Source organism: Penicillium nucicola (assembly GCF_028828085.1).
Source record: "Penicillium nucicola strain IBT 29836 chromosome Unknown utg000008l, whole genome shotgun sequence".
In the NCBI taxonomy this organism is placed as follows: domain Eukaryota; kingdom Fungi; phylum Ascomycota; class Eurotiomycetes; order Eurotiales; family Aspergillaceae; genus Penicillium; species Penicillium nucicola.
Genome location: NW_026643132.1, coordinates 958,865 through 972,618, shown reverse-complemented (window position 1 = coordinate 972,618; position 13,754 = coordinate 958,865). Strand labels below are relative to the sequence as shown.

Below are 13,754 nucleotides of genomic sequence, written 5' to 3'. Positions count from 1 at the left end.
TAAATCTTCCCTAGCGCTGCAGGGCTTGTTCTGAAGGAACCGAAACCGAAAAGCTCTGATTGGCGAAGTGCATACGATCGCCTCGAGGACTTTTTCCTCTGCTTCCCGCCTTCTTTGCTCAAGTTCAATAACATTGAACATGCATATCAGGCAGAGGCTATGATATGGATGCAAGGACTTCTTATAATTCTTTGTAGGATCTCACTTGCTCTTCTACAAGTAGGATATCTTTGACTAACCTGACGTGCAAAGACACCAAACGAGACTTGCTAGATATCATGCTTGACTCACAAATTCTCAGTGAAGAGGTGCTTCCATACGCCTTCGGTCATGCTCTGTTATTGGGAGAGGTAAGTGGATGTCCATATCCTGTGGTATATCAGAAGATGCAAGCTTGGCACAAGCGTGTACTGGCAGCGACAGTTCTCTCGAATTGTTGTTCTTTGGTGTGACCACTTTCTGACTGTAAAGATCTAGATCCTGCCTACATTACAACGGCGAGATAGACACCTTGAAGGGCTTTCTCCTGCGGTTGTGTACTTTATTACGCTATCGAGTGTAGTGCACATAGTTGCCCTTTGGCAATTCTCCCCAGAAGGCGATACAATGGCTACTGGTGACTTGATTGCACGACCAGTATCGGTACCAGAGATTTTGGCATTAAGTTGTCGAGCACATCTTGAGGTACTATCGATTGTCACGACGGGGTGCGAGAGGTATAACTCACCGGTTCTGGCTGAAGTTCGAGATCTTTTGAAATATTGTTATTCACGAATCGTCGATGAAGTTTATGATACTGAGAGCATTTCTGCCTCGGTGTTGATGCTTTATCGTTGGAAAGGGAGAGGCGCAGGTATCATCCCAATGAAACAGTCCGCGGCATTGGAACAGTGGACCTTCAACCAATCCCCAGAAGAAGATATCAATCACTACTTGGTGAAATCTACCGAAATGGCGAGGTTGGCCATCAAAGAAGTTTGTTCGCCTGGAAGCAGGATTTGCGAAAAGGGGTATTTTGACTTCTCTATTCTGATACCATAATCAAACAGAGCCAGTAATTAAGTTAAACGGAATTCAAACTTCAAACTCAACATTCAGCTCTTGCCTGCTCAGCAAGCTACAGCAATGGTAAACAAAGCTCAAACTCTCTGCTCAGCTTGTCAAGATGGAGGTGGTTGCTCGAAGAGCTCGACATGCCAGGACTGTGACTGTACGACTCGTATCTCCGCCATAGTTCCTGTAGCAGCGTTGACAAATGCGCTAGATGCTCTATGCCAAAGCACTGTCGCGTCTTCTGCATCAGGGACAGTATTTCGCCCTGAAGATCAGGATTATTGCCGCACTCATTCGCGACGACGAGCAGAGGCCACGTCATAACATTCATTATTGTGATACGCTGTTCATCCACAAGGTTGAGCAGAGCTCGGAAACCCAAGAGCATTTCCCGTATAAACCTTGCGGTAACGTCCTCCCGATCAGAAAATATCGGCGCGAAGACGCTGTTGCAGAATCCTCCTCTCCATAGGTAGAGAAGCGCTGCCTTTCTCATGATCTCCCATGCGCTTGTCAGGGAAAGAGCAACGGGCATGGAAATTCTAGTGGGAAGGTCTGGTGGCTGCCACAAGACCAGCACGATCTCTAACATATTCAGCATTTGCCTATGGGTATCATCTGTCGGGGTGGCGATGGGGCCAGGCACCGACGATCCGGTCCCCTGGCCTATCAAAGTCGTGTCATATAGCTTTCTGACAATGTCTTGCAAGGAATCTTCGCACGAAGGCAAATGCATATCCTCTAATACAGCCGACATGGCGGCTATAATGGTCGACAGAGATTTTGGATATCCCGCTATAATCTCCAGAGAAGAGAAGTCTGACTGACAGCGCGTGCCAGGAGGATAAATCTCCCACTGCAGCCAGGCTCGTCTACTCTTTCCAGGACGACCGAGGGAAAACACGGCAATATCCAGATGCGCGGCCATTTCCTTGACCAGTCGGCCTAGACCAGTGCCATCTGTAACACCCGTATCCAGAGATTCAATTAATGATATCATGCCAGTCACATGAAGAGCCCAATCATAGGCTCCTTCGGCCCGTATATGTCTTGGAAATCCAGCGATGGTCAACAGGAGCACTGAGCCCAAAGCCTCGAGAGCAACATCGTGGCTGGCTTCTGCAATGTGCAGACGAGCTATGTTTTCCTGAAGCCCAATCAGTGCATCTTGGTATGACCTAAGGGCAGTTGTCTTTGGAGACCACAGCTCAGGCTGGGACGTTTGGCTATTAATTGTATCCAATGCGGTCGATGAATATGCCGTTGTTCGTAGACGGTCAGCTAGTGCCAGTAGAGCATTCCGAATGCTCCGGTGAGACTTCGCCAGTGTCAACAACTCAGCCAGAAAGGGCACACCTGACTCATTGATCGCGGTGAATCTAACCCTAGATATGCGTATCACTATATTGTGAAGTGGGTTAGCCACAACCTGAGAAGATACAGAAAATGCACGTGAACAATATACGCACAAAATCGGATAGCTTGATTCTCCGGGCCGGAAAGAATTAGCCCGCTCTTGTGCAATTCAAAAGGTCCCGCAAATGCTCCATAGTATGCTGTTTTTTGGCTGCAATCCATGAGGCTAAGTTGATGAGAAGGGGATATCGGGCCTATTTGCATACCGTATGGTAAGATAATGGTATTGATACGCGGATCTCGGGAAAATCCCGGCCGAAGTATAAACCCTCAAAAAGCGCCGACGGAGACTTTCTCATATCTACAAATATGCTCCAATTTTCTTGTGAATACACTCATCATTGCGAGCTTTTGACAATTTCACCATGTCTACTCAAATCCGCAAGAACTCGGAGACACTGAACAAAGAGTTGAACACACTTATTGCCAAATACGTGGAGCAAAATCCAGGCTCAGAGAAAGCATATGATAGGGCACGACAAAGCCTTCCAAACGGCAGCACTCGTTCAGTTCTAGCATCGCATCCTTTCCCCCTATCCGTCAAGTCTGCACAGGGATCATGCCTCACTTCCGTTGACGATAAAGTGTATGTGGACTACGTGTCTGACTTTACTGCCGGTCTTTTCGGTCACTCAAACCCCATCCTTCAACAAGCCATCTCCCAAGCCGCAACCAATGGGTTCAGTCTAGGAGCTGTGACTGGACTAGAAGCTGAACTTGCGGAGTCTCTGAAAGCCCGCTTCTCCAGCATTGACCTGGTCCGGTTCTGCAACTCAGGCACTGAAGCAAACACATATGCACTTGGAGCTGCCCTGGCACATACAGGCCGCAAAAAGGTAGGTTCAGAGAAATCCTGGTATCCAATTGCCCCGTTCCAATGCTTATAGTACCACAGGTTCTCGTTTTCGATCGCGGATATCACGGCGGAACGCTTAACTTTGACAGCGAGCCAAACCCACTCAACATACCGCATGAGTATGTCATCGGAGCCTACGACGATATTGAAAGAACTCGAACCGTCCTGGACTTTGAAATTGGTGCCATCCTGGTAGAGCCAATGCAGTGTTCTGGAGGCATGCGTCCGGCGAGCGAAGAGTTCCTGCGCTTCCTCCGCGAGGTAGCCAATACCCTTGGCGCAGTGCTTATTTTTGACGAGGTGGTCACATCTCGCTTGGACTACCACGGCGTGCAGGGTAAATTCTCGATCCGTCCCGATATGACTACCCTTGGGAAGTATATTGGAGGCGGCATGCCATTTGGAGCTTTCGGTGGCAGGAAGGAAATCATGGGGCAATTCGATCCTCAATCAGGCACTAGCAAGCAGCTCTCTCACTCTGGCACTTTCAATAACAACATATTCAGCATGAGTGCAGCGGTCGCGGCTTCAAAGATCGTGACCAAAGAAGCTATTGACAATATTAACATGCTTGGCGAGAAAGCTCGGTTGGGCATAAATGCCATCCTCCAGGGAGAGGGCAAAGACGACAAAGTTCTGGCTGTGGGCTGTGGGAGCTGTGTTGGACTCCACTTTGCAGGACCTGATGCTGATGTTCTTCGTGAACTATGCTACTTTCACAACATCCTCCAGGGGTTGTGGATTGGCCGTCGTGGCTTCTTAGCTTTCAATTTTGCGCATACTGAGGTGGATGTTGACAAACTCCTCGCCTCTTTCACATCATACGTTGACCTCTATGTTTGATAGAAATCAACGAAGTGTTAAACATTTGAGTTGTGCCTTAATTTCGATTGCGATACTCAGTAAAACATGCAGGCCTTGAAGAACTATATATTGCCTTACCCGGCGCCGGATGCAAGTGCAAGAATATTCTGCCGGCCATGATAGCCCCGCATCCAAGTTTATTCTTGAGATATTTAGTTCTAGCCAGGCTAAGATCAAATAAACATATAAGATTAAAATCTTTGATTGTTTGAGCAAACCGCTTATGTCATTTTTTGATTGCAGGATATGTGATAAAGCCAAGATGTGGATTGATGCCAAACAGGTCGAACCTGGATAAATGTAGGTAGATCGAATCAAGCTCCCTCAGGAACCGGCGTGCCAGCCGGCATAGCACCAGGCATTTCAAATTGATCACTGGTAGCACCACTATCCTGCCTCGTCATACTCGAGCTCCTTAGGCCACCCATATCAACATTAAAGCTACTTGTGCGGGAGCCCGCACCAAGCCCTAACCGTGCATCCAGAGGCCCTCGAAATCGTAGACCCTCCGGTTCATGGTTATCCGGGAAGCGAATGGAGCTTCCATCGGCGGACCCAGCACTCCGTGGTGGAGCTGTAGATCCGGCGTCCGAGTCCTCGCCTGTTCGGACGCCTGTTCTGCCCATGCGAGGCCAGAGGTCTGGAAGACCGACAACTTGGACGCGGGGTTCGACGACACGCTCTTCGAACCAGGCGTGCACGCGCGCCTCGACTAGTTGAGCTACTTTTGGTACATCCTGTAGACGACTACGGGATCCGATGAGGGAACGGACTGAGAGATCCAGGCGGTAATCGGGGAGAAAAGAGAAGGCAACGTTGCTCTTTGGGCTGCTTTTTGGCGGGAGCTGATCATCTGAGGATGTGCGGCCTGCATTCGACCCCGACTCGGGTGGGGATGCGGGTGACCCGGCCGGTGTGTGGAGAGGTTCTGTCGATGCTGGGATGAGGGAGATGCAGAGTGTGCCTGAGAAACGCACGACTGATACCGATAGCGCCACTGGTAAGATCGCGGAGCGGGGTTTGGGATAATTTAGGACCATGGACGTCTCGACGGCAATGGACAGGTTGTCGTCACTAAGGTCAACGTCCAGCAGGGCTTGTAGACGCCCGCCGTCTGAGTTAGGATCATCGACAGCGATGATGCGACAGTTGCTGAAGATAGGAAATTCCTCTCCGAGTGAAATGTCGGTCACGTTGATTTTGTCGATGAAAGACGGTTTCTTTTCCGGGTTGTTCATGGCCGCTGTCAAGGAGCTGAGAATGGAGGAGGTGGGCGAATCTTTGAGTGAATAGGCAGTTTGCCGGTACTGTGCGATTGTCTGTGCAATGAGAACATTGAACCAGTCCAGTGACTCGGGTTGATGGGATGAGTGGTGCATGCGGTGTCGGCCATGTTTGCTGGTGGGGTTGGTCGGAATGGCGCTATAATAGGTTTTGCGAAGGATGGATCGAGTATTTGTAGAGGTGGCAGGCACAGGACGAAGGACATTTGATGTGGATGGTTTCTCTCGTAATGTTTTCTGACCGTCTTGCGGTGGGTTGTAGACTGAGCTGTAGCGGCGGTGGGTTGTGCGATTGGACATGCCCCGGGACGGAGGGGGCGGCGCTTCACCAAAGATGAAGAACTTGATGAAGGCTCCAATCAGCAAGACTACTGAGAGCTGACCGAGGAGGAAGCCTTGAGTAAAAGACAAGCTGGGGGAGGTTAGCGGGATACTATAGATCGCTGCACGAGGACGTACGAGGATTGAGGCGCAATTGGCACTGGCTCATCTATGAAAAAGTGAGTAAGTGTTTTCAATAGTGATCGGAATTACTCACGTTGTTGGAGCGCCATTGTGACACTGTTCATGCCATCGCCAGGAAGTGGAGGAGGGAAGTTGCCAAAAGCCTCGGAGGTTTGGCTTATCTCTTATCGACCTGTTCGTCTCATCTTGGCAGTTCAGAGGACACGCATCGCCACTTCATTATTGACTCACCACGTTGGAGCCTGAGGATCTGATGGCTTATGACACCTATGCATCTTTTGCTAACCTGATTTCTTTTCCCTCCCATCTTCCCAACGACAGACACTACTATTCATCATGCTCAATCTCCCATCACTAGCAATAACAGCTCTCCTCCTCATAACACCAGCCGCAAGCGCAAAACCACCAGGCCAGAATGCAATCCTACTATCCAATGTTCAAACCCTAACACTACGTGATGGTAAAATGACCAGCTCCCGGCGTGTCGCGCCCATGCCCCAGCTCAGCTGCACAGGGCCATCCAAGAAGATCTGCGACATGTACCAAATCGAAACAATGCGCTGCACAAACCAAGGCTACGACTATGACGAGGAAGACGTACAGTGGACCTGCACAGCTTCACTTCCAGCTGAATTCAAGCTCGGCGCCACAGATGTCATCTGTGAGGGATATCGAAACTCGGATGATAAATGGGTTCTCAAGGGCAGCTGTGGTGTTGAGTATCGTCTGTTGCTCACTGAGCAAGGGGAGAAAAGATTTGGGAAGAGTCAGAGTCGTGCAGATGCCGGTTGGGCTTCTCGGCAGACCGGTGGTACGGCCGGTTATCGGAAGATGTTCGCCCTGCTGGGCGATTTAATCTTCTGGGGATTTTTTGTTTCTGTCGCCGCCTTGATCTTCTGGCCCATGATTGCAAATTGCCTTGGACTGCGAAGAAATCGTGGTGGAAGAGCCCCTGGACAGGGTTGGGGTGGGTTCTGGGGCGGCGGCGGCGGCGGCGGCGGCGGAGGTGGTGGTTATCCTGGGCCTCCACCACCTTATAGCCCTTGTCCTGATCCTAATGCTTCTTCTGGGCGACAGGGTTGGACTCCTGGTTTCTGGAGTGGAGCTCTAGGTGGTGCTGCTGCTGGATACCAGATGGGTAGACGTGGGAATAGCGGATTTGGATCTGGATCCAGATCTGCAGGTTATGATGCTGGCGAAGGTAGCTCCAGGTCTCGCTCGCCACCCCAATTCTCATCTACAAGTGAAAGCACTGGCTTCGGATCGACGAGGCGCAGGTAAATAGAAGATATATTGAAAGCGCATGATTAGTAATATCAAACTGGCTCCTGTATATTTGAACAGAGCTAGCGAATAGCGAATAGCAAACAGCCCAAACTCCTTGCTATGAGGTGTATCTTGTTGATCAAAACAAAACGCCAAAAAACATAAACCATGCCTCATAAATTGCCTATTATATGCCCTCACGCCATAGGAAAATCATCGATCGAACCAAGAACCTCTTCGGTTCCTCCGGCCATGTCCTGGGCCTGCTTCTTGCGCGACCTTTTGGCAGGCACTTTCTCGATCTTTTCATCTTTGGTATCGCCAGTTGGATTATTTAGCATCTCCTCTTGCAGCTGCTTCTCCTTAGCATGCTGATCTTCAATCCGCTTCTTCTCATCGTCGAGTTCTTGCTGGACTACCTTGGGGTCATCGTAAGTGGTGTTTGTCATTTCGGAGTATGTTGCAATATCGATGTGCTCGCGCGGTCCGAGCAATGTATCCTTGATCCGCTGTGGATCGCGACGCTCTTCGTTGTTGAACTTGAGCTTGATCTGGCGGCGAGACCGGCCAGGGAACATCTTGCTGATCACCATGAAGTCGGTGCCGAACATGCGGAGGCCACGGTAGAACAAATCTGTCATCTCTTCATCCCAAGTCTCGGTCTTCGAGCGTTTTCCATAGGTTGCTTGATTGACCTTTCGTGTCAGGTTACTTTCCACGACATCCTCAAGATCGCCAGCGGCTCGGGCAGCATCGGCGTGACGATCGACCTGCAAAGATGTATTATCCAAAACGATCTCGCCGTTGACAATTCGCATAATTGGACCGGATTGAGGCTTCCAATCTAAAGGTCGTTCAACATTATCTTGTTCAGGCTCATTTTGTTTGACAGGAGTCCCTGGGGCGGGAGTTCCTGTCTTCTTTCGCTCTTCTTCAGCCTGGTCCATCTTCCGCAACTCAGTCTCGCGCTTCGATTTCTTTCCGGTACGCAAATCCTTGCATAATTCCGACATCTTTACGACATTGGGCAATATCTCGACAGTTTCGGCACCTTCTGGTGTTGGCTCACGCTTCTTGCGGGCGCGCTTTGGCTTCTCGCTGCCTTCAGGATCGGAGGTACCAGCCTTAGAATATTTTCGCTTCTTGGTCTTTGCTTGCGACGGCTCGGGTGTCGAAGAAGTTGCAGAGACGCCGGGTGTTCCACTTGGATCTTCGATGGTAGGCACAACTGACTGGGAGCCCCGGCGAGAGGAAGACGCCGAGGCAACTGTAGAGACTGACTTCTTTCGACCCGGCTTCGCGATAGTCGTTACCGATGACTTTCGCCGTTTGGCGGGGCGAATCTCGGGGGTTGCCGCATTGGCTTGGGAAAAAGGCTGAGGTTGTTCGGACACAAGAGAAGGCTGATTGTCCACAAGATTCTCTGCAGCTCGGGCTGCTTCCACTCTTGCGTATTCTATCAAAGCTGCTTCTGGCTCATCGCGGGTAGGTCCGTGCTGAGTGACACTGGTTGAGGTAGATGCTGTAGTAGGCTGACTAGACTGGGTGGGAGGTGGGATAGGTGGTGCAGCTGGTTCTTGAGATGTCGTTTCTAGCACAGAGGCTTTTCGCTTTGGGGGAGGAATGGAGCGAGCCACTGGTTTGGGGATTGAGGTGGTGGTTGGCTTGGGAGTCGGAATTGCAATCGGGGTAGCAGCGTGTGTCTCAAAGGGCGCATCAACCTTTGCGATAGGGATATCAAAGCCTGAAGCGACAGGCGGTTCGGTTGGAGCTGCATCAACCTTTCCGATATGGACATTACGGCTTGAAGTGACAGGTGCTTCAATCGGAGCTGCATCGACCTTTTGTACTTGAGCATTTTCGACTGCTAGCGCTTCGGGCACCACATGTTCGGAAGCCGGCGTAGAACCAGCTACATTGTCTCGTTTATCCGGCTCATCTTGCTTGTCTGGCTGAGTGATCTGGGCTTGCGCTGCCTGTACCTGTGCTTGTTGAACGGCACTTGGCCGTCTGGCGGGCGCGGCTGCGGGCGCACGGCGGATAGGCGCCTTTGGCGCAAACTTCTTGCCGGTTTTGTCTAAACATGGGTCAGGTAGGAATCAAAAGTGTTCAGAACAATGGTACTCACTGATAACGGAGCTAGAAAACGACTTCATGACTGCCCATTTCTTTGTCCGATGCGGGTTGAAGATCAAAAAAGTTCCAGACTGGGGAAGAGAGGTGGGTTGGGTCACGTGTTTGACGCTAGCGGATTTTCCTCCTGCCAGGAGGCTTCTTGGATCTCTACCATCCCACCCCTTCTCTTGTCTGTCCCCTTTCTTTCACTTCCACCTTTTGCTTGATTTACTGGCTATTGCCGTCTACCGGACTCTCCCTCTACAGGATTGGACACAGTCGCGAGATCTGCGTCTGGCTGACTGACGGACGGTCCGGTGGTTATATCAACCCCCTCTCATGCCAGTCTAGCCACTGATGCCGGCCGTCGAATCCCCCGTCACGTCTTCAGAATCCGGTCTCGTCAAAATGGAGGACCGGAAGAGGCCCGCCACAGACAATGACTCGGCCCCGCCTTTGAAGAAACAGGCTACCGTCACGAACGGCGGTAACAAGCCACACCCGGACGCTGATATGCCATGGAAAGATGAATTGGAGGTATGAATTCTTTGAAGAGGAGTGTCCGATCATACAAGGTAGCCTCCAGCCTTCAAAATTGATACTGACTGGCTTTGCGATAGAAATTTCAAAAGGAAGCCATATTCCGCCAAATGCAAGAGTACAAGCGAGAGAAGTCATCATTGGAATCGCGTTTGAGTAAAATGTCCAAAGCTGCCACGTTTCACAATGACCACCTACGTGTTATCGATTCTTGGTTCAAACAGGTTCGTACATTCTTTCCTCCTTGAATCACAACAGTTAGAGAAGATAATTGACACCATGGCAGTTGATTGATGAAGTCAAGGTACTTCTTGGGCCATCGCAAGCCGAAGATCAAGGTCCGTTAAAATGTTCACCCCACGCCTTTTACAAACGTTGACCAGCCAAATAGAGCAACATTTCAAAAGCTCTCTACAATTTGAAGATGTGGAGAATTTCGAAACGCACTTGAAATCGCGATCAGAAGATATTCGCGCTATAATTTTGCAAGTCCAATCCAAATCAACAGATGCGCCACCCGAGATCTCAGAGGTTCAGACCCGTCTTGCAAAGAAGCTGGCAGAAGAAAAGGTTGCGATTGCGGAGCTTGAGAAGACTCTTGTGGAAAAACAACAGTTGGAGGAAAGCCTCGAGGCTGCTTCGTTGCGGTACCTAGTGGCCGAGAAGAAACTAGACCGCGCGAAAAGTGTGACTGTTCTAAAGCTTGAGAAACAGCAACTCATGGCTGCGCGACCTGGCGACGCGGCGCAAACTAAGCGTGAAGAAAATTCACCGGCAAATGGAGGGACTCCCGTGGGAGAACGCAATCCTGAGCTTGAAAAGGCTCATAACAAGCTGACAGCGATTTCGGCAAAGCAAAGGGAGCAAATCCAAAAGTTAGAGGCCGAGAACGCCTCCTTGCTTAGCCAGGTTACCGAAATCAAAATTAAGGTAATGCGGATTTCAATATTTTCCACGACTTCGCTAACCTGACATAGTATTCCAAACTCACGGATGACGATTATGCACACACGGACCTGTTTAAGCAACTGCGCTCACAATATGATGACGTTGTCAAGCGCATCAACCATTTGGAGGCAACGAATACTCAGCTTCGGGAGGAAGCCGAAACATATCGCACCGAAAGAAGTGCATACAAAATGCAGATGGAAGACGAAATTCATAACACTGTTGCGGAAAAGGAAGCGCAGTTGATGAGAGCGGAGACGGACCTTGCCCGGATACGAAACGCTCGCGATGAGCTCCTTGCCGATCAACAGATGCGAAAAGCCACCCAGGACCAGGAAAAGATCTCTGGGTTAAAGCTACAAGAGCTGGCAGATGCCCGGGAGGCCCGAATTGCGGCTCTTGAGTCAGAGGCTAAGAGGTTACAGGTGCAGATCGAAGGTTCCAAGGCCGCCGAGAATGTGGAGACCATGCCGTTGGAAGAACTCCGAGCGAAATACACTAATCTCGAACGCCAATATGCCATGCTCAATACCGAGTTGACCTCGATGCAGACGGCCTACACAAAGTTTGCGAAGCTGGCATCCTCCAAAGTTACCGATTATCAGGCTATGGAGGAAAAGATTGCGCGTCTTACAGCGGAAAAGTCCAAGGCCGATCAAAAATTCTTCGCTGCAATGAAGAGCAAAGAAGCCCGCGATGTCGAGGTTCGCACTCTACGAATGCAAAATTCGAAGACTTCGGACATTGTGTCACAGTTGAAAGATGCCGAAACTTCCACGCGAGCATTGCTTTCCAACATGGATAAAAGAAGCAATGAAACAAAGGAGGCACTAGACAAAGCTCTCAGCAAGCAACACAAGATTCAGCAGCAGTTAACCGAAAGCGAGATCCTTGCAAATGGGCTGAAACAGCAGGTGACTGACCTCAAAGAACTCTCTGTCTCCAAGGATTCGACATTGGGCAGCACCAACTCTTCTTTACGACAAGCTGAAACAGAGATTGCTGGTCTCAAACAGTCTCTTTCTGATACCAAGAAGAGCCTGGACAATTGGAAGAACAAGAGTCTTGGCAATTCGTCTTCGGAATATGAAATGTTACGGGTAAGTTGACCAACCCGATTTTTTCAAAACCATGCTAACCAGACCAGACAATCGCCATTTGCACAGTCTGCCGCACCAATTTCAAGAACACGGCGATCAAAACATGTGGTCACGTCTTTTGCCGAGAATGTGTCGATGAACGTCAGCAATCGCGGTCTCGCAAGTGCCCGAACTGCGGCAAATCATTCGGAAGCAACGACTACATGCACATCACCCTTTAATCGACCATCACCTCCTGTATTATACTTTTCTTTCGACACTTCCTCTTTCCGTCTATCTTTTTTTAGTCACATTTGGACGGGTTCATGGTGCGGTGTTTCGTGGTTCAGCAGGTCTGGTTTGGGCCGGCGTTTGACGAGTTATGTATGCTCAGCCCTAACCGGGCCAATTTTTTGCTGCTTTTTTTTTTTTTCTCGTTTTTGTGTTTATCAAGCCAACACTATGTGAGATGAGGATGTCCTAGCACTCGTCTTGAGGCCAGCACATACTGATCTCCAGGCATTGGACTGTTTTGACTTAGAATTCAATGTGATGTAGGACTACGTGTACGGAGCAGAAACCTCAAAATATGACGAATGCAATGTGAAAGTACAATGATCCATATGATAATTTATATTTATTCCAATCCTCTCGGATCATGAGTTAAAGATTCTACTATACAACAACTCATGTCTCCCAATCCATAAATCCAACGCCGGAACAACCTGCCCAGCCTCCTCCACAGGAGTATTCCACTCCCGCCCAATCCTCTTCATAATGGTATCCTGCAAAGTCTGACTCGCCAGCACATTCTGCGCCTGATACGGGCCCATCACAGAAGCCCGCACCGCCGCACTCAAAACGGCCTTGGCATGGTTGACCACAAACACATACGCCGTCTCCTGCAAATCCAGTCCCATGGCGCGACACACCACACCCCAGAGCGGCGCAAAGTGCCCCTTGGGCCCTAGATCGTCGTCCTCGAGCGAAGACTTGAGCGCATCGCTCAGGTCGTCAATCGCCGCCACCGCCGCCTCAGCATCCCGACCAGCGGGGTTCTCGGGGCCAGCGAAGGAGACTCGGAACGCGCGCTCCCAGACGCCGATTAGGGCCCGGCCTTGGGCGATGCTGGCGCGCTGTCCGACTATGCAGGGGGTGGAGGCGTCGAGGTCGTTGTCTAGTGTGGAGAGGATGGTGGGGTCGCGGTAGCCGGCTAGCACGTAGGGCAGGGATGTGCTTGCGATTGAGGCTATGGAGAGTTTGAGGAAGCGGTGGAAGGATGTGACGGGGGATTGCGACCGGCGCGGTTTGTTATGTGCGAGGTAGGACTCCAGCCCGCTGGAGTAGGCGAATGAGCCTAGTGGTAAGGCGGAGTCGGAGAGGAGCAGGAGGGCGTGGAGGGAGGAGGAGGGGGTGGTGAATTTATTATTATGGTGGTTCTTATATGTGCATGGTTCTGTGGGAATTGGTTAGTTGGTTTTTTTTTTTCAGGGCCATTGGGGGAGTTGGATTGTTGTATGTACCTTTCATTGCCCAGCTGTTTGTGTGCGAGGATGGAGGGCTGGGGTATTCGGAGGCTGCTAGTTGCGCGCGGGCATCTGCGAGGCGGGATTCGAGCTGGGCGACTTCGGCCTCGAGCTCGGTGGTGAGGAACATGGTATGGGATATATAATGTTGAATAGAGGATATAGGATAGAATATAGGATAGAATAGAGAATAGAGAATAAAATATAGAATCCCCAGTCGAAAACAGCCCAATACGGGGAAACGCGCCCTTATACTCTCGCCCGCCCGATCCGTCCCTATCAGCGGATTATTCACAGCTTTTACTCATGTCCTCCGCTTCCTCCACTTGGCTTTCTCCGACAT

At 50.4% G+C, this 13,754-nt stretch overlaps 7 protein-coding genes across 7 annotated transcripts; 3 read left to right on the top strand and 4 right to left on the bottom strand.

Annotated features, from left to right (window-relative positions):
- Positions 1-1,117: 1,117 nt before the first annotated feature.
- Positions 1,118-2,631, bottom strand: N7511_007846 (uncharacterized protein; the record flags this gene model as incomplete). The annotated part of the gene is made up of 2 exons (XM_057130223.1): positions 1,118-2,454; positions 2,523-2,631. The coding sequence occupies 2 exons, from the start codon at positions 2,629-2,631 to the stop codon at positions 1,118-1,120; spliced, it is 1,446 nt and encodes a 481-aa protein (XP_056982006.1).
- Positions 2,632-2,834: 203 nt separating this feature from the next.
- On the top strand, positions 2,835-4,168 carry N7511_007845 (aspartate aminotransferase family protein; the record flags this gene model as incomplete). The annotated part of the gene is made up of 2 exons (XM_057130222.1): positions 2,835-3,305; positions 3,365-4,168. 2 exons carry the CDS (start codon positions 2,835-2,837, stop codon positions 4,166-4,168), a joined length of 1,275 nt encoding a protein of 424 aa, XP_056982005.1.
- A 335-nt stretch (positions 4,169-4,503) lies between these two features.
- Positions 4,504-6,026, bottom strand: mmm1 (ERMES complex subunit MMM1; the record flags this gene model as incomplete). Its single annotated transcript, XM_057130221.1, has 3 exons — positions 4,504-5,884; positions 5,932-5,962; positions 6,011-6,026. The coding sequence occupies 3 exons, from the start codon at positions 6,024-6,026 to the stop codon at positions 4,504-4,506; spliced, it is 1,428 nt and encodes a 475-aa protein (XP_056982004.1).
- Positions 6,027-6,273: 247 nt separating this feature from the next.
- Positions 6,274-7,218, top strand: N7511_007843 (DUF1183 domain protein; the record flags this gene model as incomplete). Its single annotated transcript, XM_057130220.1, has 1 exon — positions 6,274-7,218. One exon carries the CDS (start codon positions 6,274-6,276, stop codon positions 7,216-7,218), a length of 945 nt encoding a protein of 314 aa, XP_056982003.1.
- Positions 7,219-7,400: 182 nt separating this feature from the next.
- Positions 7,401-9,359, bottom strand: N7511_007842 (transcription factor TFIIIB subunit BDP1; the record flags this gene model as incomplete). Its single annotated transcript, XM_057130219.1, has 2 exons — positions 7,401-9,280; positions 9,332-9,359. The coding sequence occupies 2 exons, from the start codon at positions 9,357-9,359 to the stop codon at positions 7,401-7,403; spliced, it is 1,908 nt and encodes a 635-aa protein (XP_056982002.1).
- A 316-nt stretch (positions 9,360-9,675) lies between these two features.
- N7511_007841 (E3 ubiquitin-protein ligase BRE1) lies at positions 9,676-12,127 on the top strand (the record flags this gene model as incomplete). The annotated part of the gene is made up of 6 exons (XM_057130218.1): positions 9,676-9,855; positions 9,939-10,082; positions 10,145-10,196; positions 10,250-10,788; positions 10,836-11,906; positions 11,954-12,127. 6 exons carry the CDS (start codon positions 9,676-9,678, stop codon positions 12,125-12,127), a joined length of 2,160 nt encoding a protein of 719 aa, XP_056982001.1.
- A 414-nt stretch (positions 12,128-12,541) lies between these two features.
- Positions 12,542-13,541, bottom strand: N7511_007840 (urease accessory protein UreF; the record flags this gene model as incomplete). The annotated part of the gene is made up of 2 exons (XM_057130217.1): positions 12,542-13,341; positions 13,409-13,541. The coding sequence occupies 2 exons, from the start codon at positions 13,539-13,541 to the stop codon at positions 12,542-12,544; spliced, it is 933 nt and encodes a 310-aa protein (XP_056982000.1).
- Between the last annotated feature and the right edge of the window lie 213 nt (positions 13,542-13,754).